Source organism: Amblyomma maculatum, chromosome 4 (genome assembly GCF_055883805.1).
Source record: "Amblyomma maculatum isolate TAMU_Amacu chromosome 4, ASM5588380v1, whole genome shotgun sequence".
NCBI lineage: Eukaryota > Metazoa > Arthropoda > Arachnida > Ixodida > Ixodidae > Amblyomma > Amblyomma maculatum.
This window is the reverse complement of record NC_139347.1, coordinates 155,857,357-155,880,843: the sequence shown is the minus strand read 5'-3', so window position 1 is coordinate 155,880,843 and position 23,487 is coordinate 155,857,357. Positions and strand designations below refer to the sequence as shown.

Sequence of the window (23,487 nt, the reverse complement as noted above, 5' to 3'; positions counted from 1 at the left end):
AAAATGTTTCGCCTGAATAAGGTGGAAGAATATTTTGCAATAATGAAGTAATAATTCAATAACGCCCACAAAACATGTGTAATGCTGATAGAAAGCAGACTTTATACTTTCTGCATTTGTCAACAGTGGTATTTCTACGAAAGCTAAGTCCGCTGTTTACGACGAATCTCTTTATATCCCTAGTTAGAACCAGGGACGGCAGGAAAGTCTGGTTTCTCGCTGCACACACAGCGTAATACGTGAAGAATATCACTCCAGATGTTTTGGCGACGACGCGATGATAAGCAGCACAGGTTGGGATTGATGTTGGTCCAATGTTTTCAGTATCTTCTACTGTGAAATAAATTTGTTAAGGAGGGGGATGAGTCATTACTATTATCTTTATCGGCGAGATTGCGTCAGTGCGGAATAACTTTAAAATTAATTAAACAAACAGTTTCTAGACGCTTCCTGGGAGTGGAAGCGGTGACTTACTCAGTGCTGATACTGATAAGCGTTTGCACAAATCGAGAGCCATAAACACACTGCAGATGGGACGCAACAAACCCACTCAAAACTCGGTGATAAATAATCCTACCCGTCATTTTCTTTCATACGAAGCTAAACAGGAGAGGTGCTTGATAGGTTAGCATACTCGTTCCGTATCCCAACTGTACTCCACTTTCGCTTGGTGTTGTTGAGAGGTAGTGAACACTCCTGAGTTGTTAAAACTGGAAAGGTGTACGTGCAACTGATATATCGGCAATTGTTTGCCTTCATGAAGTAATATGCAGGTCTAAACAATAAAACACTGCCCCTTAATTTCCGTGTTTTAAGTACTCATCCCCATTTCACTTGTGTATAGTAAGTGAAACGTGCGCTTTATTCATGTTGCAGTGCGTGTTTACGTTATGCATACGCGGAATATTCAAAAATACACGTGGCGAATTTATCTATTTTTTACCGATAGTAATCATTTTATTCACATTTTGCTTTCAAAATTTCAAACGATTATACCAAAAGGTTTGGTATTCATTTATCGCAGTTACCGGAATGATGATGGAATTCACAGACCCAGCTCCACAATTCCTTGAGAGCCGCCAGCAAGATATGACAAGCTATGCAAATTCGAGCAATACCACGTACTATCCTACCCGAAACAGTAGTGATGCAGACAATAAATCGTAAGTTGTTGTACAAGTTTTGTTTTCTTACACTTGTTTTCACACTGCGACGGCACTGCAGTGCCCACAATGTTATTTCTACTTTACCCTAAACACTGTCGATTTATGATCGTTTATTGATTTCGCAAAAGGGTTAGATATTTTATATTTTAGTTTCTGTTCGATACTTCTTGAACATGTGTAGCAACCTACGTTAGAATAAAATTTTCTTTTTAAGTGGCTACATTTCTCCTGAGAAGTGGGTGAGTGCGGGAACTACGTCATGTTTCTTACAGTTACCGTTTAGCTGCATGTAAGGTACAATTCCTACAAGCCAATGACAGGACCATAAAACATTCGACTACGAGCATGGATACAGGGTTGCCAGACGGCCAAAATAATAGATCTCGGCGAATGAGAAACGGCATTTCTACTTATTTTACAGCAGAAAAGAGTACGCGGTCTGCAACTTGGCAACGGAACACAATGCTGTGCAGGAGTGTTTGCAAACAGACTAAGGATATCAGTGATAAAACTGGAGGGAATCCTGTGAGGTATGGATAGTTCAGGATCTAAAGGGCATAAGCTATGTCGAAAACAGAGGGGGGGGAGGCATGCACGACGCGGAAGTTAAGATAGTTGCAGACATTTATTGTTTGGACTTCGGATGAGCTCGCCGCTGTAGAACGTAAAATAAATCGAAAACTAAAGGGATGTTGATTACTACAGCTGACTGTCAAACATCACTCGTAAAAAGATTCTCTTTTACCAATGAACAAGTTCCTATGTAAAAAAAAACAGGTCGTCCTCAGGTATTTATGATGCCAGAATCCCTGTGACGTTCACAGCTGCGGGACGACAGTTGAAATTATTTTTTCTTATTTGTTGCCATAAATTGAGTGTAATTACCTAATGTGTCGCTTGCGCATTCACCCATAGGCTATGAATTTTCTGGATATGACGATTAACTGATACATTCTATGTTACGGGAAACATTTTGGTGGCTCAAGGAGTACAACGTTTTATTGGTTATTATCTTTGGGGAACGTGATTATGCTCACCTTTAGTCAATTTGGCTAGCACGTCAGGCCTTACTGTCTCATAAAGGACTTTTGACGAATCTTACTTTCTCACTGGTGGATTCATGTTTTAGTGGTTGGTACAAGAGGCAATAATCAGAATCCCATAAAGATTTTCGTACTGTATTACAGCCATTGTAAATTATAGATATTATAAAAAGTATTGAATCCGTCACTGGCTTCTGGACTAGATCTTGTCGCATTGATATATGGTGTGAAATGAGAAAATATTGAAGACATCGATAAAGCAGTGAAGTAAATGAACTCGAATCCGCAAAATACGTCGGGTGATCGCGACGTGACATCTTCCTGACAGGTCCAAGCAGCGAGCGCGCTGATTATTGCAATGCACCCCTGACTTGCGGAGCCGCACCGGAGTTGATGAGGGGATTTTAGATGAAGGAGCTTGACGTTCGGGCAGCTTGAACAGGCACAACAGCACCGCTGCCATCAGGCAATGCGCCACGAAAGGGAGCTGCTTGTGCGCGGCTCGGATGCCGGGCGCGCTCGTTCGCCAGGCCCTCAAACATTTACGTCGAATGTCCAGGCACCAAGTAGCTCCATATGCCTCGGGTTCTACTTGCCAGGGAAGTATTTCTGCTGACAGCAGTATCGCGAAGGTGCCTCGAACAGCTTCACTCGGGTCTCTGCAATGACCTTGCGTCTAGCCACTGGGGACGACTGGTCGTTCTGCCGCTTCCAGAACCTACCGACACCACGCAACACCCAGTACGAGCAAGTACCAACTGTCACCCGTCTAATTCATGACAAGGCATAGTACGAAGTGGCTTGACTAAATTGCTGTCTTCGTTTTGCTTCCGCTGCAACAATTATACGACATAGGTAGGATGGAGTACGTAATCATCATTATCATCATGATCATCATCATCAGCCGGACTATACCTACTGCAGGGGTAAAGCCTCTCTCATGCTCCTCCTATCTACCCGCTTCTGTGATAGCATTATCCACTTTACACTTGCGAACTGAACCTCATCCGCCACCTATTTTCTTCCACCCCTTCTACGCATTTCTTTCCTCAGAATCCTGTTTGTTACCCTGATCGTCCATCGGTTGTCTTCTTTGCGCACTGTATGCGATTTCGTTTTACTTCTACCACAATGTCATTACTTCGACTTCCTCTCTCTTAACGTTACACATACTGTTCTGTGTAACGTTACACATACGTTACACATACTGTTACACAAACACATACTGTGGTCCTCTGCTTAAGTAGAACCCTCTCGGTTAGCCTGCACGTTTCAGTCCCATAGGTGAGTACAGGTAATATGGAACTCTGCTATACTCTCCTCTTGAGTGATACCGGTAAGCTACTAGGCAGCCTAAGGTCCTGTGGGGCCCACTCCATACGTACTTACTTCGGGATGAGCGCCGGAAGCTGGTGGATGTCTTGACATATTTTGGGGCAATGACTGACAAATCGGAGCAAGCGTACATTTTGAATTGCGTCAGTGCAAATAACAACGTGGGCCGTAGGGAGACTATTAATGATGGCCACAGAGCAGAGTGTCTCCTGAACTGCCACGAGCTCAGTGCAGAAAGACGTCGGTGGTTCCGAAAGTTGAAACGTAGAAGTCTGCTTCAGGCTAGGTATTCACAGAGAGTAGATTGATGTTTTTTGATTCACAGCCTTGTATGCTTACATCCACATACACTACAATGAACCCTTGAAGCAGGTGATCATCTTGCTCTTCAAAATTTCTGGCGAAGCGGTATGGTGTTTTCGAAGGTAGAAGCAGACTCCAGCCGTCCAGAATGAACACAAACGTTTACACACACACACACACACACACACACACACACACACACACACACACACACACACACACACACACACACACACACACACACACACACACACACACACACACACACACACACACACACACACACACACACACACACACACACACACACACACACACACACACACACACACACACACACACACACACACACACACACACACACACACACACACACACACACACACACACACACACACACACACACACACACACACACACACACACACACACACACACACACACACACACACACACACACACATATATATATTGTAAAGAAGAGGTTCCCATTAATTGGGCAGATCACCGAGAAGGAGGAAGAGAAAGTGATTTTGCGGACTAGCTGACTGCAAGTTAAGCCACCCCTGCTCCCGTCCTGCTCGCTACCAGTGCCCGCTACCAGTTCCTGGATCCCCGCTTAACACTTGGTGGAGGTCGCGGGATTTCTCTTCCATTTATTCGCTCTGGAGCTCCGCAGCCGCCGAATTCCTACCTCAATGACCGACTCCAGCTCTAACACCACCGGCCCCGCTACCTCGGCGCCTTCTATTCCATGCTCCGGGGCGCTTCGCCAGCGGGACCCGCCGGTCTTCAGCAGTACCGACGATCAGGACGTCGAGGACTGGCTTTCTTCGTATGAACGCGTAAGCACCCACAATAAGTGGGATGACGTCCTAAAACTTAACAACGTGATCTTCTACCTGACCCAAGTAGCAAAGTTATGGTTCACAAATCACGAGGCTGACATTCCAACTTGGGCCTCGTTCAAATCCCGATTTGTTGATGTCTTCGGTAGACCTGCGGTCCGCAAGCTTCGCGCCGAACACCGTTTGCGCGAGCGAAGGCAGCAGACAGGAGAAACCTTTACCAGCTATATCGAAGACGTTTTAGATTTGTGTCATCGTGTAAGCGCATCAATGACTGAAGCCGAGAAGATTCGCCACATCATGATGGGCATCCACGAAGGCGTATTCAACATTCTGATGGCAAAAGAGCCCCGTACTGTAAGTGAAGTTATCACGATGTGTTAAAGCTACGACGAATTTCGTCGGCAACGCATCGTCCCTCGACAACCTGAAGCCACGATCGCGGCTATGTCTGACGCCCTTGTCAGCTCCACACTAATTCAAGAAATTAAAGACTTCGTACGGGAAGAAGTTGCACGTCAATTATCGCTAATTTCAAACGTTCCACATTCCAACTCACACCTGGCTCCGACCATACGCCAGGTTATTCAGGAACAAGTTGCCGACGCACTTCCGCCCCATCGACAACCTACTCCTCATTCCACACCACTGACAGCTCCGCTCATTCATGCCGACGCTGTTCCGACGTCCGGACCTACACCACTGTCCTATGCTGAGGTTGCCGCAAGACTACCCCCTCCTACGACTTTGCCATCGTATGGTCCGCCTCAGCGCGCATTTTTCACTCAGCGTCGTGCGCCACCTATTCTACGCCCTTGGCGCACATCTGACAATCGGCCAATTTGCTTTGCATGTGGTCTCCTTGGCCATGTTGCACGCCTGTGCCGCCGTCGTCCGACACCGTACGCTTTCGATCAGAGCCCGGCTGCCTACGCACAGCCGCCGTCCCCACCCCGTGCGCCGCAACAGCCCTCCTCTCACTTTGACCACTTCTCGCATGACAACCGCTCAACCTATGACAACCGCTCAACCTCTCCGCGCCGTCGCTCTCCGTCGCCGATGCGCCGCCGTTCTACCTCACCAATGCCGGAAAACCACTAGACGCAGTTCCGCAGGCAAGAACTGCGCTTTCGTCGAACAGTGAAAGTCCTGCTTCGCCACCGAACAATTTAATAGAAGTTACCATTTAAATGTTTGTACTCTTGCGCTTGTAGATACTGGTGCTGCTGTTTCGGTTATTGACGTTAGACTGTGCCGCTTGTTACGAAAAGTTGTTCTGCCATATTCTGGGGTTTCATTGCACACCGCCACTGCTCAGCACATCGAACCGATCGGTACCTGCACGGCTCGAGTCACCATTCAGAACGTTCTCTACGTCATCAGTTTTATCTTTCTCCGTGACGGCTCTCATGACATTATTTTAGGATGGGACTTCTTGTGTCGCAATCGTGCCGTAATTCATTGCGCTCGTGCCGAAGTAGTTTTTTCCGCTGTGCACCGCACCGACTGCCGCTAACGTTCTTGGGGAAGCCAAATGCCACGTTGCGGATGCTACTGATATCCCGCCTTCATCTGCTGCGATTGTGCCTATAAACTGTCCCTCTCTTCAAGACTGTACAGTGCTCTTCACCCCATCTTCCCTCTTCGTCTCGCGACGCTGTCTTCCCCTGCCCTGTGCCGTCCTTAGTGTACGAAGCGGACGCACCGTACTAGCCATTACTAACGATTCGTTCTATCCACTCACGTTGCAACGTGGCGAGTGCGCTGGGCATGCTGAGCCTGTTCGATCAGAAAATTTTGTGACCGTCCCACCGGTTTTCTCCACCTGTGCCGACACAATATCCCACAACGTCAGTGCCCTTAGCCCACCTCGTTCCTCGTCTCCTTCACCGCCTCTGGCTACCTTCGACAAAGCCATCGACAGTGCTCTCGCTCCAGATCAACGCGCCAAGCTCCTCGACTTACTGATCCGATTCCAAGCTTCTTTTGACATCCAGCAGCTATCCTTGGGTCGTACGTCAACTGTTTCTCACCACATCTATACTGGTACGCACGCCCCATTACGCCAACGCCCTTATCGTGTATCAGCCTCAGAGCGCCGCATTATTGATGAGCAAGTCGACGAGATGCTCAGTGGGGGTGTAATTCAGCCTTCCAGTAGCCCTTGGGCGTCCCCGGTCGTTTTAGTCAAGAAGAAAGACGGGTCTATTCGGTTCTGTGTGGACTACCGGCGCCTTAATGCAATCACACGAAAGGACGTCTATCCGCAACCACGCATAGACGACGCGCTAGACACTTTGCATGGAGCGGAATTTTTCTCTTCAATCGATTTACGTTCTGGCTACTGGCAAGTTCCGATGGCTGAGGACGATCGCCTCAAGACAGCTTTTGTCACCCCCGATGGGCTCTATGAGTTCAACGTGATGCCATTTGGCCTGTGTAATGCGCCCGCCACATTTGAACGCATGATGGACAATATTCTCCGCGGTTTCAAGTGGCACACATGTCTCTGCTGTATTTTCATCCGACTTCGCGACCCACCTAACTCGCCTTGAAACCGTCTTGCAATGCCTTAGCAAAGCCGGTCTACAGCTCAATCTGAAAAAGTGCCATTTCGCCGCTCGCCAACTCACTATTTTAGGGCATTTAGTGTCCAAAGATGGCATCCTCCCTGATCCATCTAAACTTCGAGCTGTCGCTGAGTTCCCGAAGCCAACATCTATCAAGCAATTACGCAGCTTTATAGGCTTATGCTCCTATTTTAGGCGTTTCGTTCGGAACTTTGCGACCATCATTGCCCCTCTGACGCGACTTCTCAGCGCTCACAAAGATCTTTCTGCCTGGTCACCGGCTTGCGATGCTGCTTTTACGAAATTGCGCAAGATACTTACCTCACCCCCCGTATTGCGCCATTTCGATCCGGCTGCTCCTACCGAAGTGCACACCGATGCCAGCGACGCCGGCCTCGGCGCTGTTCTTGCCCAACGAAAACCCGGTGTTGATGAATACGTTGTGGCGTACGCAAGTCGAACGCTGACCAAGGCCGAGACCAACTACTCGGTGACAGAAAAGGAATGCTTGGCAATTGTTTGGGCGCTTCAGAAATTTCGGCCATACATGTATGGGCGCCCATTTGATGTTGCTACGGACCACCACGCTTTATGTTGGTTGTCTTCACTAAAAGACCCCACCGGCCGTCTCGCCCGCTGGTCGCTTAGACTACAAGAGTATGATATTCGAGTCGTCTATCGTACAGGGCGTAAGCACTCCGACGCAGACGCTTTATCCCGCTCGCCAGTGTCGCCTGACGCTCCGTTGTCCCCTGCCTCCAGCTCCGCCTTGTCTTCTTTGTCCATCAACGACCTGCCATCAGAACAGCGCAAGGATCCGTGGCTTACATCACTAATCTATCTTCTTACGAACTCGTCACTTTCACCGGCTCCTCGCGCCCTTCGTCGTCAAGCGCAGCATGTCGCCCTTCGTGACCATCTTCTCTATCGACGCAGCAATATGCCAGATGGCCGTAAGTGGCTGCTCGTCGTACCTCGCCACCTCCGAAGTGATATCTGTGCATCTCACCACAACGATCCGCAGTGTGGCCATGTGGGTGTATTTAAGACTTATGAACGGTTGCGACAGCGCTTTTACTGGCGCGGTATGTATACCTTCGTCAGTAAGTATGTGCGTTCGTGCATCGATTGCCAACGTCGCAAGCCGCCTCCTCTCCATCAGCCGGCTCCACTACAGCACCTTCCGTGCCCATATCGACCATTCGATCGTGTTGGCATCGATTTGTATGGACCTCTACCGTACACACCTGCAGGAAATCGTTGGGTAATCGTGGCCGTCGATCACCTTACTCGCTATGCGGAGACAGCAGCACTTCAGGATGCCACGGGACCCACTATCGCGTCCTTCTTCATCATTTCATTCTGCGGCACGGTGCCCCCCGAGAACTTCGAAGTGATCGAGGCAAACCTTTCCTATCCGAGGTTGTCGAAGCGCTCCTACGCGAATGCCAAACCACCCACCGGACATCCAGCGCGTACCACCCTCAAACCAACGGACTGACAGAGCGCTTCAATCGCACACTAGGTGACATGATGTCCAAGTACATCGCCTCCGACCACTCCGATTGGGACAAGATTCTCCCATTTGTAACCTATGCCTCTAACACCGCCGTTCAAGCAACTACCGGATTCTCACCATTTTTTCTGCTGTACGGGCGTGAACCGTCTCCACTCGACACCATCCTCCCCTACCGTCCTGATATGTCAGAGTACACATCACTTTCAGCAGCTGCCAGGCACGCTGAAGAATGTCGCAAGCTGGCTCGCTCGCTTACTTCGGACGAGCAAGCCCAGAAGAAAGCGCACAGCGACAGCAGCCACCCTGTGCATCAATTCTCTCCCGGCGCTCACGTATGGCTCTGGGTCCCATCGACACCACCCGGCCTGAGCAGCAAGTTTATTTCCAAGTACCACGGACCCTACCTAGTGCTCCAACAGACTTCTCCAGTGAATTACCTAATTGAACCGCTCGCCGCATCCACCGACCTTCGCCGCCGTGGGCGTGAGATTGTTCACGTCGACCGTTTGAAGCCTTACTACGATCCCTCATTCCTTTCGTCTCCTTGAGTCGCCAGGATGGCTCCTCTTTTCTGCCGGGGCAAGATTGTAAAGAAGAGGTTCCCATTAATTGGACAGATCACCGAGAAGGAGGAAGAGAAAGTGATTTTGCGGACTAGCTGACTGCAAGTTAAGCCACCCCTGCTCCGGTCCTGCTCGCTACCAGTGCCCGCTACCAGTGCCTGGATCCCCGCTTAGCAATATATATATATATATATAACGAATAACAGGAACACCCCTGGGGAATAAAGAATACACATCGAAAACGAAACTTAATATAGCGTACTCCCCCTTATCTTTTTAAGTGATTAGTTGTTAGTAGCTGTTAGTAGGGACACCCCAAGACATGCACACTGTACTTATTTACACGTATTTAAATATTTACATATTTACACATATGTACTTTTAAGTCCCAACTAATGGGTGTGGTAATCTTGGAGGCAGGTCGGTGACCGGCGCTCTCGCTTTGAACGCCGCACTGTCGACGCTGGGGACAGACTCGTAGGCTGCTGCTGCAGGACGCCAGGGCACCGAGCCTGCGTCCTGGGGAAAGGCGTCTGCAGCTCACCAGGCTGCAGTATGCCAGGAGACAGGGGTTGCGGTGTGGCAGGAGGCGGCACGCCAAGAGACCGGGATTGCGGTGTGGCAGGAGGCAGCACGCTAGGAGACCGGGGATGCGGCGTTGCAGGAGGCAGCATGCCAAGAGAGGCAGGAGGCAGTACGCCAGGAGAGGCAGGAGGTAGTCAGCCAGGAGACCGGTTCTCTGGAACCCTGGAAAGCTTGGAGGCATTCCACGTATGGCCATCTCCAAGGCGTAACGAAGCTGGTCCCCTCCTCTCTATCACTTTGGCTGGTGGAGAAAAAGCGCAGTCTCGTTTAAACCGAACTGGGGGTTTCCTGACACGGACAAAATCGCCTACGGCTATCTTAGTCTTCTTGCCAGCTCTCCTTTTTTCCGTGTAGCATTTGCTGCTCTGCTGTTGACTCTGGATTCTTTGACGGAGTCGCACCAAATCCTTGGCTGAGTCTTCCGCAAATCCGGGTGCTGCAAAGCCCCCAACATCCAGCCTGGTTTGGGGCATTCTACCATGTAGCAGAATTAAAAGTGGCGAGGAAAGGTCTAGATAAGGCCGCAAATAGTTTTAGCATAACCTGGAACGTTGTAGAAACAAACGCGAGTGGTTGGAATCTTTTAGATACCTCCCGACGCATCTTTAGCGACAAAGAAAATGATAAACTGTCGTCTCGCGACAACGAGCATGAACAAACAGGGAATACAGAATCAATAAGCGCGCTAGAATCCCAATCATAAAGCTGCATGCCTGCGGCTGTCGAATAAGAACAGATTTAAATAGTTCGCGGCATTACTCCCTATTAAAAAAATTATCGCGTCGATTATTCAAAATAAACAGGCATGAATTAACATAAACATTTCGAATCAAACATGAACAGACTTTAGCGCGCGTAACATGAATTAACATAAATATTACGAAGCAAACATGAATAGAATTTAGCGTGCGTAATATGGCTTAAGGCATACAACATGCACAATTTCTGGGTGTACTCGGCGCCGCTTAGATGCTGTCGCGCCATGGGGAACGGCATCGTAGTTCAATTGTCCTAGTCGGCGAAGCACCTTGTGCGGGCCGAAGTATCGGCTAAAAAACTTTGCGGTCAGTCCGCGGCGGTGAATCGGAGTTCAAACCCAGACTTGATCCCCCGGCTCCTACTCAGCATCGCGTCATCATAAGTTGCAACGTCAGACATTGTTTCATTGCTGACCTTTAAGTCGTATTCGGGAGAGTCTTCGGGCTTATTCTGCACATTGAAGGTAGGCGATGACGTCCAGGTTTTCGTCGGTTACGTGCGGCAGCATTTCGTCGATGGTCGTCGTCGGCTCCCTGCAACACACAAGGCTTGGTTGCCTCCTAGACGGCGTTATTATAAGCGAACAAGATGTAGGGTAGAATGACGTCCCATGTCTTGTGTTTGGCGTCGACGTACCCAGGTAGCACAAAGTGGGCTATGAAGGGTGGGCCCCGGTGGGCCCGATGTAGGCAATGCAGGACAGCCCCGGTGGGCTCAATGTGTGTGCTGCAAGAGGGGCCGACGTAGGCCCGAAGGGGGCTGTCGACAAAGGCCCAATGGGCCCCACTAGGGGCCGATGCAGGCAGCCCTTGCGGGGATGCCCACATTTTTCCGACATTGTTAAAAGGGCACATCCCGCCAACTACCCGCGATGGTCCTACTTTGGACCGATTTGGGCAGCCGCTTTGGAGGAACTTTTTTTTTATTTCAGTTAGCCCCTCAGATAATGACATAGGACCAATGCTGGTTCTATAGCGCTAGCCGCACTTGGGCTTGCCCACATTATTCTCATAGGGGTCCGACGTAGGAAATTGATGGAAAGCCCTAGTACAAGTTTTCCCAATCAATATTTATGCGCATCATTAAGTAAATATGTTATACATGTCTGCACTTTCTAAACAGCCACAATATTAAATTTTACAATAATTCATAACATTCATCTAGCCGAACTGACTTCATGTTCAGGCTATGGAGATGTGTGTTCTGAACAGTAATATTGCGCTGAGTGTGTCAGGCTGTCCAAAGCAACCAAATAAGAGGCAACAGTTAGCAATCAGTTTGTTTTAGTATTTGTAGCGCAATTTGCATGAGCGCGAGAACTAAAGCCATGCAAATTTCTAATCGACTAAGCATGGCAACTGTTATACAAATCATCTATAATAATAATTTAGGGCAACATCTAATGCAAATAAAGGTTGGAAACAATGATTACGCAATTGCACGCACGCCTTCTAGCCCCATTACGGCCGATGTGGGACCTACAGCGGTTTTGTGTGGGCAGCCCCAATTGGGCTGGGTGTTGGTTTTGAACCTAAAGCCCACTTGCTGTTGCACGTGCCTTCAAATTCCCCACAAGGGACCAATGTTGGTATCATGCGGGCCCTCCCGCCTTCCAGCCCCATTACGGCCCATGTGGGATATAAAGCAGTTTTATGTGGGCAGCCCCAATTGGGCTGGGCGTTGTTTTTGAACCTAGAGACCACCTGCTGTTGCACGGACCTTCAAAGTCCCCACAAAGGACCGATTTTGGTACCATGCGGGCTCGCCAGCCTTTCAGCCCCATTACAGCCTATGTGGGACCTAAAGCGGTTTAGCTAAGGCAGCCTCATTTGGGCTTCACGAGGGCTTGCCCAAATTGAGCCCTTATTCATATTTCACCTGCCCTCAAGTAACCTACAAGGGGCCGATTGGGGCAGCATGTGGGTATGTCCGTTTTCTTGCCCCACTACGGCCGATGTTGGTCCCACAAAGATTTATTGGGGGCGGCCTCACTTCGGATCTATGAGCGCTTTCCCATAAAAAGCCCACATTTAGGTTGGATTGCCCTCAAATATCTGGCAAGGAACCCTTGTGGTCTGGATGCAGGAATGTGCTCTGCATTAGCCCAAGAAACGCCGCTATGGGACCCGTGCAGGAGGAGCAGGGGCAAGCCCCATTTGGGCTTGCCCACTTTTGCCCCATCGGGGACCGATGCAGGTTTTATGATGGTTGCCCCAGCCCCACTTGCCTACATCGGACCTACTGGGGCCCCACATTCTGTGCTACCTGGGTACATTGCAATCATGTCCGCAAACATTTTGGTGAGACGCTCGAGAAGTCGATTTATCTGAGGATGGTACACAGTAGTTTGTCGATGCCTTGTATGAAGGTATTCCTGGAAGATTTGCGTTAGCTCTGCCTTAAATGCCGTTCTCCGGTCCGTGAGGAGCACTTCTGGGACGGCGTGCCACAAGAGAATTTGTTCGCCAAAAAACTTAGCGACTTCTGCCGTACTACAATTGGGCAGTGCTTTTGCTTCGGCGTAGCTGGTATGGTATTACCCGCAGATGAAGATGGAAAAAAGGCCGAGAAGATCCATCTCAATTATTTGAAAGGGCAGGATTGGGGGCGGTATCGGGTTCAGTAGCCAAGATGATCTCTTCGGTGGCGTCTTATGTCGCTTGCACTCATGGCACGTTTTCACTTCATGGGCAACGCTGGCAGGCAGTCGTGGCCAGTCTCCCTGCTTAAATGCAGCTCGCGCGCAAACCTGAGATGCCATGGTGTTGGCTCGTCGTGTAACGCATGAGAATTGCCTGCCTGAGGCTTTCAGGCACGACAAGAAACTGCACGGTCTCGTTGGGAGCGAAATTCTGCTTTACGAAGATGTCATTTCTTAAGGCGAATGACGACAACTGACGCCTAACCACAGCAGGAGGGGAAGCAGTCTTGCCTTTCAAGTTACTGGCTAGGTCTTTCAGCGGCGGAATTTATCCCTGCAGTAGTGCAAAACTGCTGGCGCTTACTAATCCCAGAAAGGGGTCGTCATCATCGTCCTTCGGAGGAGCGTCGACGGGAGCGTGGGATAGGCACTCTGCTTCGGAATGCTTTAGGCCGGCTTATAGGCTACAGTCACGACAAAGTCTGGAAGGTGTAGGTCGCTTACTACCTTGAATTGTCGACCGCATAGGTATGGATGGAACTTAGAAGTGGCCCAGATGATCGCGAGGTACTCCTTCTTGGTCGTCGAGTAATTGACTTCGGGTTTTGTGAGAGACCTGCTAGCGTAGGCAATTACTTTGTCCTGTCCAACACTCTTCTGGATGAGAACGGCTCCTAGGCCCACGCTGCTCGCGTCGGTATGAATTTTGGTCTCGGCGTTTTCCTCAAAGTGGCCAAGTACAGGAAGACACTGCAGGCGGCGCTTAAGTTCGAAGGATTCTCCTTGAGGCGCTTTCCGTTTAAAAGGTACGCCAGCCATTGTAAGCTGCGTCAACCTTTCGGCGATGCGCGAAACGTTTCTGACCAATCGTCGATATTAAGCGCACAGCCCAAGAAATCTGCGCACAGCTTTCTTAACGGCAGTGGTGGAAATTGTGCGATTGCAGCTGTTTTCTCCGGGCCTGGGCGAACACCATCCTTGGCAACGATGCGACCTAGGAACCGCAGTTATTCGAAGGAGAAATGGCACTTCTCTGTTTTTTACGTTTGTCCAAATGACTTGATGGCATCTAGCACTACCTGCAGAGGTTGTAGGTGGTCTTCAAAATTTGACGAGAAGGAAACGACGACCTCAATTTACCAATAGTCGCTCTTCAGATCCATCGATTAGAAGTACCTTGCATTGCAGAGCAGGTCCAGTGTGCCATCGATGCGAGGGAGATGATACACAGCCTTGTTCGCTTTACCATTTAGCCGCGGTAATCGACACAGAAGCGAAGTGTCCCGTCTTCTCCACCAAAACGGCTGGTGCCACCCAGGGGCTCTTCGATGGCTGGATTCCTCAACTTGATCGCGTATGGCCTGGCGTTCTCGGGGCTGTACACGGTAGCGGTTTTGATTTAGCGGTCGAGGGTGTGCTTCCGTGATGATGCGATGCTTTGCTAACAAAGTTTGCCATAGCTTCAACATTGAAGACAAACACTCGCTGTAGCTAGTGCGAATCCAGTCTTGTCTGTCTTGGGGTAGAGATGTGTTGATGTTGAACGTGGACTGCTTTGCTCGGTTGGGTGTACCGTCTTCAGGTTGGCTAGGGAGGGCGAATATATCATGGATGCGCGCTAGCTCGTCTAGGAAAGCAATTGTCATGACCTTGTTTAGGGGCAGGTATTCATTCCTGAAGTTCGTCACCAGCATTTCAGCTTGTCCATGATAGAATTGGGTGATGCGTCTTGCAATTCCCAGCCCGCGCTACAAGAGTAACGGAGTGTTTCCTTCAACGACGCCTTCGACGGTTTCGATATCTGCGTTGCCCAAGCAGGCGATGACGCTAGTTCGAGGCGGTACAGTCAAGTATCCATCGAGGACGTTTAGAGGAGCGCGTTGCGGCGAACTCGTCGTAGTAGGTATGGCTTTGTCCGCAGACACTTTGATGAGCTTGGATCGGGGGTTGATGATCGCTCTATGATCATTTAGGAAGTTAATGCCCAAAATCACGTTGCGGGAGCATTGCTGTAGGACGATGAAGCTTGTGGGTAGTACGTCCTTGTACTGTAACCCCCCATGCAGTCTATCGCTCTGACAGCGCAATAAAGTTACCGGCAGCGGTACGGATTAGCGGGCCATCCCAAGGGGTCACTACCTTTTTGAGCTAGGCGGCGAATGCTCCACTGATAGCAGAATTGTCAGTTCCGGTGTCCACTAAGGGGGTAGCCGTGCGACCATCGCCAGCAGCTTCGAGCTCACTCGTTCGCGCCCTCCTATTGCATGTTCGCTTCGGTGTTGGATCTCTGCTTCGTCTTGCGCAGTGATCGCGGCCGGGGCACACCGTTGTCACTTCGCCGGGCGGCTGTGTTAGTTTGGAGTCTGGTCGCGTCGTCTTGGATGTTGACATCGAGCATAGCGGCGGTGTCACTTTGGTATGCGTACCTCGAGGGCCTCTTCAGAAGTAATGTCGGCGTCATTGCGGCGTTGTCGCTACTCGTCGTCGGCGGCGCCGGAGGTATCTTAGTTATTTCGCCATATAGCCACTTCGCCTCCAAAAGTTGCTACCTTTAGTTTCCCCTACGGGGTCTTGGGGACCTTGCTTGCACACTGTCATTGTAGCTGCGGCTTGGCGACGAAAAGTGGGCCCTGTGCGGCGATGGGGACCTGTACCGATGACTTGGTGGCGCAAACACACCGCTACGCAGGTAGTTCTTCATTAACTGAGGTCGTTCACCGGGGTGGAGTCGTGGGGCGCCTACTGCAAATCCGCGGAGGCCGATTCGTCGGTATGGGCGGTGACGTAGAATGTGGCAAGCCTCATCGCAGTGGAAGCATAATGCCCGGTTGTTCGCAGTCCTCCTGGCGTCGCACTTCCTGCTGCGTGGTGGTCGTTGATAGTCTAGGCTGGCGGAGGCCAATGAGCGGCTTTCAGGAACAGGATGGTAGAGACCAGGGCTTGGAAAGTCACGTTGAGAAACAGGTCGACGTACTTCTGCAGCGTAATACTTCGCGGTAACTTCTTGTCCTGGAGCTGTCGGAGCGGTCGCTTGAGGAACACCGTGCACCTGCTGGACTTCTTCACGGATGACGGCCGCGAGCGTCGCCACCTGGGGTTTTGGAATGATGTCACTAACCAAAGTTCCTTCGGACGATCTCAAGGATGAGGTCTCAAAGAATGTCTCCGCTCGCAGATGCGCTGCTGTAGGGGATTGCCCTGACCGGTAGCAGTGGTCAATATAGTGGCGCATCGAGGTGTCTATCGCCTTCTCGATGGTCGATGCATCAGTTTCAAATTCGTCCACAATATTGGCGGATTCCCGACAAGTCCTGCAAAAAGCGACTCTAACGCCTCGAAATTTCACTCTTTCACCTTCGGTCATGTTAGGGTCGGCGCGGCGAAGCAGGCGCTTCATCTTCTCAATGTAAACCTGTACATGTTCGTTTGGGAGTTGAAGTCTTGATCGTAGGATGCCCTTGGCTCTTTTCTTCCGAACGACACTTGCAGAGCAGGTCAAAAACTCTTGAGAATCTCCAATCCCTCAAAGCTGCCACGTGTTTTCGAAGCATATACGGGCAAATCCTTGAAGAGCAAAATAGAATTGCCGTACCTTCGCTTCGTCATTCGAGCCGTTGAATTCTGCCACACTGTCAAAAAGGTCCATCCAGTCTTCCGCATCTTCAGCGGGCAGTACATGGAAGAAGGGGGCTCCTGGGGGTGCACAAAGACTACCGGTGCTGTTGACTTGACCATTTCCAAAGTTGATGCCTTGCAGTGTCGAGCGGGGTCAGGCAGCAGAGCGTGTTCGGGTTAGAGCCCTTGAACTCGGCGGCTGGCTCGGTGACCTGTAAGCTGGTCCCCAGGGCGACAGGGACAAGGCTGGGGTCTTCGCTTGAAGGATAAAGGACAGCACCTCCACCAGATGTCACGTGCTGGTGACAAGACCATGGTCACAAATGAACACACACAGGTATAGAGCACTGAAGTGAACTCTTTATTGGACCGACGTGGGCTCGCAAAAGAACTAAGCGATTCGAATGCGGCGATAGCAAAGAGAAATTTATTTGGTACATTTAGCCTACAATTGAAACGCACAGACCATCGTGGGTACGATATTTACGCAGTAGTCAATAATGCGCGCTATTCACTGTGCTCAAAAAAGGATAACAATAACCACAGCAAAAGCTGTCCTTACTACCTGTCTTCCCTTCAGGGAAATAAAACTCAGGCGACTCATCAAGATGTGGAAATTCTATCCCCCAAAAAATCAGTTTCACCGGGCGACCGATTACAGAACATCAAGGCGCAATATAAGTATGAGCACTGCGCTCACTAAAAGCCTCGTGTACAAGCTTAAGATAGGGGAAATGGTATACGAGGCTTACATTCTAGTACAAAAAACCCAGCATATTCAGCCTGCTGCCCCGTAGAACAAAGAAGCGCGTATGCCCACGCCACAGAAACTGCGCCTCACCATCTCATTCTAGCTGGTCAGACAAGTACTTCCAGATGACGAGGTACAGTTTACGCAGCGCTCGATACATTGCGCGAGCAGGAATCCAACGCACCTCAGCGAGGTAGCGACGGCTTACAGTACATGCATGGTGGTGGCGACAACTAAACGAGAAAAATGCCGCGCTGGCATCTTGTGTCAGGGCCTACGTGAATTCTAAACACGCCGCACAAGTCGCCACATCGTGCGTTCAAAAACACATTCAAAGAAATTATGCTGTAATGTTTCTACGCCGCCACAATTGGCGCATCTATTATTGGGTAACACGCCCCACTCCACGAGGCACTGGCGCGTTGAAAGTACCCTCCCGCCCTTCCCAGCGCTTGTTCCACTCAAAATCTACAATTTCATTGGGCCTCCGGCCTGTTACTCATGCCCGCCATTTGGAAATGATTGTCATCCGGGCTTCATCCGGTGTAAGGCGTGCACACGTGATTTGTTTGCTAAGCTGAACGGGGGTCTCTGAGGCTCACATCTGGTAAATCGGAGTCTAATGCCTCCTTCATTCCCGCAACACAGCGATAGAAAGAGGACAGCCTCTCCGTTTGGGGGCCTACATACCTTCCAGGGCTGAACGCCCGACATGCCGTGCTTAATCAGTAGAAGAGTAGTGAGTGACCTGGGTTCGACTTCCTTCTGAGACGGGAATCCACTAACCTGACCGTCAGCACCCGCGACACAGTAGGGATGCACGGCAGTTCAAGCCCCCCGTATGTTGGCAGTGTTAACAAGTGACGGGAAACCAACGCTGTCGGGCGTTCCCACACAAAGGCGCCTACAAGGGACGCGTGTTGGCTCGCAGCACGGCGCGGAATTATTGCGACGCGTGCAACATAAAAAGTGAACGCGCACACACGAGTTGTCACAACCGTGGCTTTTGCCCTTAGTGTGAGGCTGAAAGCACGGCATTTGAGAGAACGCGTGTAGCTCGCAACAGAACCTCTTCTCCAGTACGAGAAAAAACTCCACTTGTTTCAAACAGTAGCCCCAACACACGGTCTGCGGCCACAAAGTTCACCGCCACTGGTAGTGGATCTCTGAAAGATCGAAAATGTAGCGCGTGGCTTTTGCTGGGGTTGAGCTGTGCACCTGGCAGAAGGGCGTATTGGTCAGATGTGGATAGGAAGATTCGGAAGCTCTCGCTGGCCAGAAAAAGAAAACAGATATCGTCCACATACGCGGAAACCACAAGCGTTTCCTGTCCTACCTTCGGGAAGGCCCGGATTCGTTTGTTGGCGAGTACTTTACGCAGAAAAGGATCCAGACCAAGCACGAAAACGGCCGGTGAGAGCTCGTGTTACGCCTCGTGTTACCGTAAAACTGCCTGTGTTGATGCCATATAAAACAAGTTGGCTGTTTTACTCAATATATAGCGATTTTATGAGTAGTACAAAATCAGTTGGTAAGCCAAAGCAACAAAGTACATTAAAAAGATAGCTGTGATCCACGTTATCAAAAGCCTTCACGTGGTCTAGAGTAACGAATACACCACTGACCATTTTGGCATTTGCGTAATCGAATACATCTCTCGATAACGAAAGGGAGGCAAACACCGACCAACAAGGTACCGTGCAGGGCTCTTAAGGGCTTACCAGGTCCTCTAGGTAGGCCTGCAGCCTTCTAACGAAGAGAGTGGCAATCACTTAATTATCAGTGAACAGTAATTAATGTGAACATTGTAACTGGTCGCCAAGACGCTGTGTTTGATGATGTTAAGCGATCCTTTACGCGCAAGACGATGCGCCCAGCGCTAAACAAGGGTGGCTTCGTGCCATTTGAAAGAAAACCGTTCACAAGCTTAAGAACTCAAACTCCAGTGATGCCGAAAAATGTTGCGCAAAAACCTGCCCCTATACCATCTGGACCAGGCGCACTTTACTGATTCATGGCCCCTAAAGCGTCGCGCATCTCATCAATAGAAGCTGAAGATGTAAGTGCCACTCGTGCCTCTTCAGGAATCTGAAGGAGGGGCCCAGACAAGGAGCTGACAGCTTCTTCATAGTTTTTTGTGTTGGTCGACGCCCTGGGATGAGAACAGGGCATCGAAATGGCCGCAGAAGATGCGCTGGATATTGGCTTCATCCGAAGAGGAAGTACCATTTCTAAGATTACTTCATCTACTTGCGGTGGCCGAACTTTAGACTCACCTTGCGAGTGCGCGTAACCAATGTCAGATGTGCCAACAAGGGGAATGCGTGAACATGCTGCCATACGTGACGAGCGGGAGCTGTTCTCAAGAATGCGATGATACCGAGTTCGCAGTGTGTCAAGATACTCTCTAATCGCGAAAGTTAACTCACTAACATCGCGTACAATCCGCATATGCCTGAGGATTTCGTTAAGCGCCGTAGTAACACGGATGCGCCGCGTTTTCTCCGTGAGCCTGAGAACATCTCGCCATCGTGAGTTCCCGTATCCCAGACCGTGGGAGTCAAATCAGTTACATCCGCTACCAATGCAAGCAGCTCCGCACGAATTATAGTAATGCACTTATCATCATGCAGTATTAATGCGTCCCTTCGCCACATTAGTGGGCCGTTAGAGCGTCCGGGCGCCCCTTGTAGAGCGACAGTTACTGGGATATAGTCGCTGATATTTCCGACCGCAGCAAGAAAGGGCAGCACGTAACGCTCAAGCAAACTGGCCGCCAGAGTAGAGGGGACATAAAATCAGTCTAGCCGTCTAGCACTCCGTCCCCTAGCTCGCGCTGCCACAAAATGTTCCCCATGTATAGTGCGACCCATGTGTTCTGAAGGCGCAGGGAGCGAGCAAGCTTCCCCAGTTCTTTTGTATGACAGTTCGTCCCCCTGATGTCGCGCCATGAGTCTAACACACAGTTAAATTCTCCGAGCGGCACGTGTGGCACATCATCCAAAAAGTGTGGTGCAATGGATTTGAAGAACTCTTTCGTTAAACTACGCGTCACCGGCGCGTACGCGTTTACGAAACGAGCTCTGCGTGCGTACAAGAAAAGGTACACCGCAATCAAGCGACCGTCGAGACCGAATGTGCAGTGAGCACTCGATCTGAATGCGGGGTTAAGAAAAATTACACCCACGCCGCCAAATCGCGAGTTTGTCCAAGAAAAAAAGTCATCTACGATAAAATAAGAACGAAATGAAATGACATCTGTAGGGTGTACTGAAATTGCATGCCTGCAAAAACAAAGCATCAACTTGATACAATCCTGCAAGGTGTAGCACTTGCCGCTGCATCTCGGGATTACGGAACCCTCGCACTTTAATAGTAAGAAAGCGAAACATAGCCATTATAACGAACGAGTGAATGACACCAAACGACAAGGACTAAACAGAGCAGAAGAACAAGCAAAACAGCGACGGACTCACGGTATAGTTTAGCGGACCAAGTTTGTGAGTGCACCCTGCGTCTGCGCCATGGAATGACATGACAGTGTCCAGCAGGTCTCCTTTGAGGCACCAGCTGTTGGCTCGACAGCGACGTGGCGGCGGCGACACGGGGACTATAGGCGGGGAAAAGTCCCGTCTGCGGAGTGGCTCGGGGAAAAGTACACACTCACATTCGAACCACACCCACTGCACCGCAAGCATCATCCAGTCCAGCGTTCACCACCGGTTCCGGCGAAGCCTTACCACCGATAAGACAGCAGTGGCTGGTGTGGAGCGCCAAAGCAGCGGCGCTTTGGCCACCGCAAAGCGGGGAAGAAGGTTGAGGTTGGTCGTCATGACCTATCACCTTGGAGAGAGGCGCCATAGCGCTCACGTCTCGGAAAGCGAGATATTCATTAGGGCGTAATTCTCAGCGGTCTTAGACTTCTCTTTTTGGAGCCGTCGCGCTTGCTCCACCATCAGATGCCGAGTGATGACGCTCTGTTTTGTCAGCAGCATCAAGAAGCGACGTTTTCCGCCCAGTTATTCGTTGGGTCTTGGAAGCACTTACGCCCAACGAGCGCAACGACCCGGGCAGGGGACTAGGCTTTCTGGAAAGCTCGGATTCATGACTGTAGTCTTCACACTGTGCATGCACGGTAGCTCCAGGTGAGGGGGAAGACGCCGACTCCAAATACGCCTCGGGCAGAGCGCGATCCTTCGTAGTCGGTGCGTTTAGAGCCGCACCCTCGTATCTCGGTGTAGCGGGTAGGTGCGGCGCGCCCGAGTCATTCATTGACAAGAAAGACATACGTGATGTCGGAGTCCGGGGGCGGGTGGCGGTGGATGTCCTGTAGGTTCGCCCACAGAGTTTGTAGTGAGGGTTTTACTGGACACTACTCAGGGCTCATTGCAGACTGTTATGCGTCGTTTCCACCTTGGTGTGGCATGGCATATGGCGTAACAGCTGCCGCATACGAGCGTGGCATCACGCAGTCTTTGGTCACGTGGTTGCTGCGCATCGTTTACACGCTGCTTGGCACGCCTCTGTCTCGCGGCCGTACGTGGAGCAGCGGCCACATTGTGCCACGGTGCAGGAAGCACCAAAATCGCCCTCTGCGCAGCATTTGGAGCACACTAGCTTCATCCCGCGATACTCCAGCATTGCACGGTGCCGAGCGACAGTGATGAAGTTGGGTGGTGCCAACAGCCTGTCGAGCTTTACCAGCCTCGCTGCGTTGCACACATGACTGTTTCCCTTGAAAACAGGCGCGGTAACAGGAAGACAGAGCACTGTCACGTAAACCACTGCAGCAGCCATTTGCGCCAGTGGCACTTGCTTTCCAGAGAGGAGGATCGCGCCCGCCGCTACCATCTTAGTTACTTGAGCCATCGACGAGGCGGCAGCTAGGAACTTTGTTCCGCCGAGGTGTTGCAGGTACAGCAGGCCCCGACGACCGCCTCGAGTGCGTCAATTAGGTCGTCTGCCGGACCAGGCTCCGGTAGGGTGAACTGAAAGCATTGCGCTTTCGCTGAACTGGAGGCGGCAGATCCATGGCTGCCCTATCCCCGGACACCATGGCTGGACGCGTGGCGCCTGTGCCCTGTAGCTGGCAGCGGGATCTCCGAGGACGAGTTGGATCCAGGGGCCACCGGAGTAGGTGTCACTAAAGGCAGATCGACGATGGCGATAGCAACAAGCGTGCTCGTTGATCGTCGAACTAAGAATGCCCGTTACACTTGTCTGTACTGAATTTAAAATCTCCGACGACCTCCGGCGCTGCATTTAAAGGTGGCGAGGAAAGATCTAGATAAAGCCGCGAACGTTACTAGCATAACACGGAACACTGTAGAAAAACGCGCGAGCGGCTAGAACCTTAGAGGTACGTTCGGACTCATCTTTCGCGACAAAGAAAATGATAAAGTGTTGTGTCGCGACAACGAGCATGAACGAACACGTAATACAGAATCAATAAGTGCGCTAGAAACACAATGATAAGACCGCATGCCAGCGACTGTCTTATAGGAGCAAATAAAGATTTAAATAGTTCTCGGCAATATTGTTAGATATATGCCATCTCAGAAGGCAGAAGACAGATCACAAACAAACAGCAGACGAAGTAATAGCAACGGTTGGTGCTAGGAGAAGGTTGACGCTGCTGTGTTGCTGTGTGCTCTGTCATCTTCGACTAAGCTTCATGGACTAACCTTGCCACGTATCATCTTAGTGGAGGTGGCTAAAAATCTTCATGAGCACAGATAAGTCCATTTAAGCAGCCAAAAGCTGGACTTGCGCATTGGCCGCCACTTACC

At 50.5% G+C, this 23,487-nt stretch overlaps 1 protein-coding gene across 4 annotated transcripts in view; it reads left to right on the top strand.

Annotated features, from left to right (window-relative positions):
• The window catches only part of LOC146193337 (uncharacterized), a 131,048-nt gene that overhangs the window by 71,912 nt on the left and 35,649 nt on the right, over nucleotides 1-23,487 (top strand). For 3 of the 4 annotated variants that reach the window (XM_084602686.1, XM_084602685.1, XM_084602684.1), the window contains one exon: nucleotides 1,025-1,163. In XM_084602686.1, the coding sequence (XP_084458812.1) occupies nucleotides 1,025-1,163 (139 nt within the window). Of the gene's footprint in view, nucleotides 1-1,024; nucleotides 1,164-23,487 lie in introns of those variants that run through there. The other variant, XR_014706826.1, reaches the window with a different exon arrangement.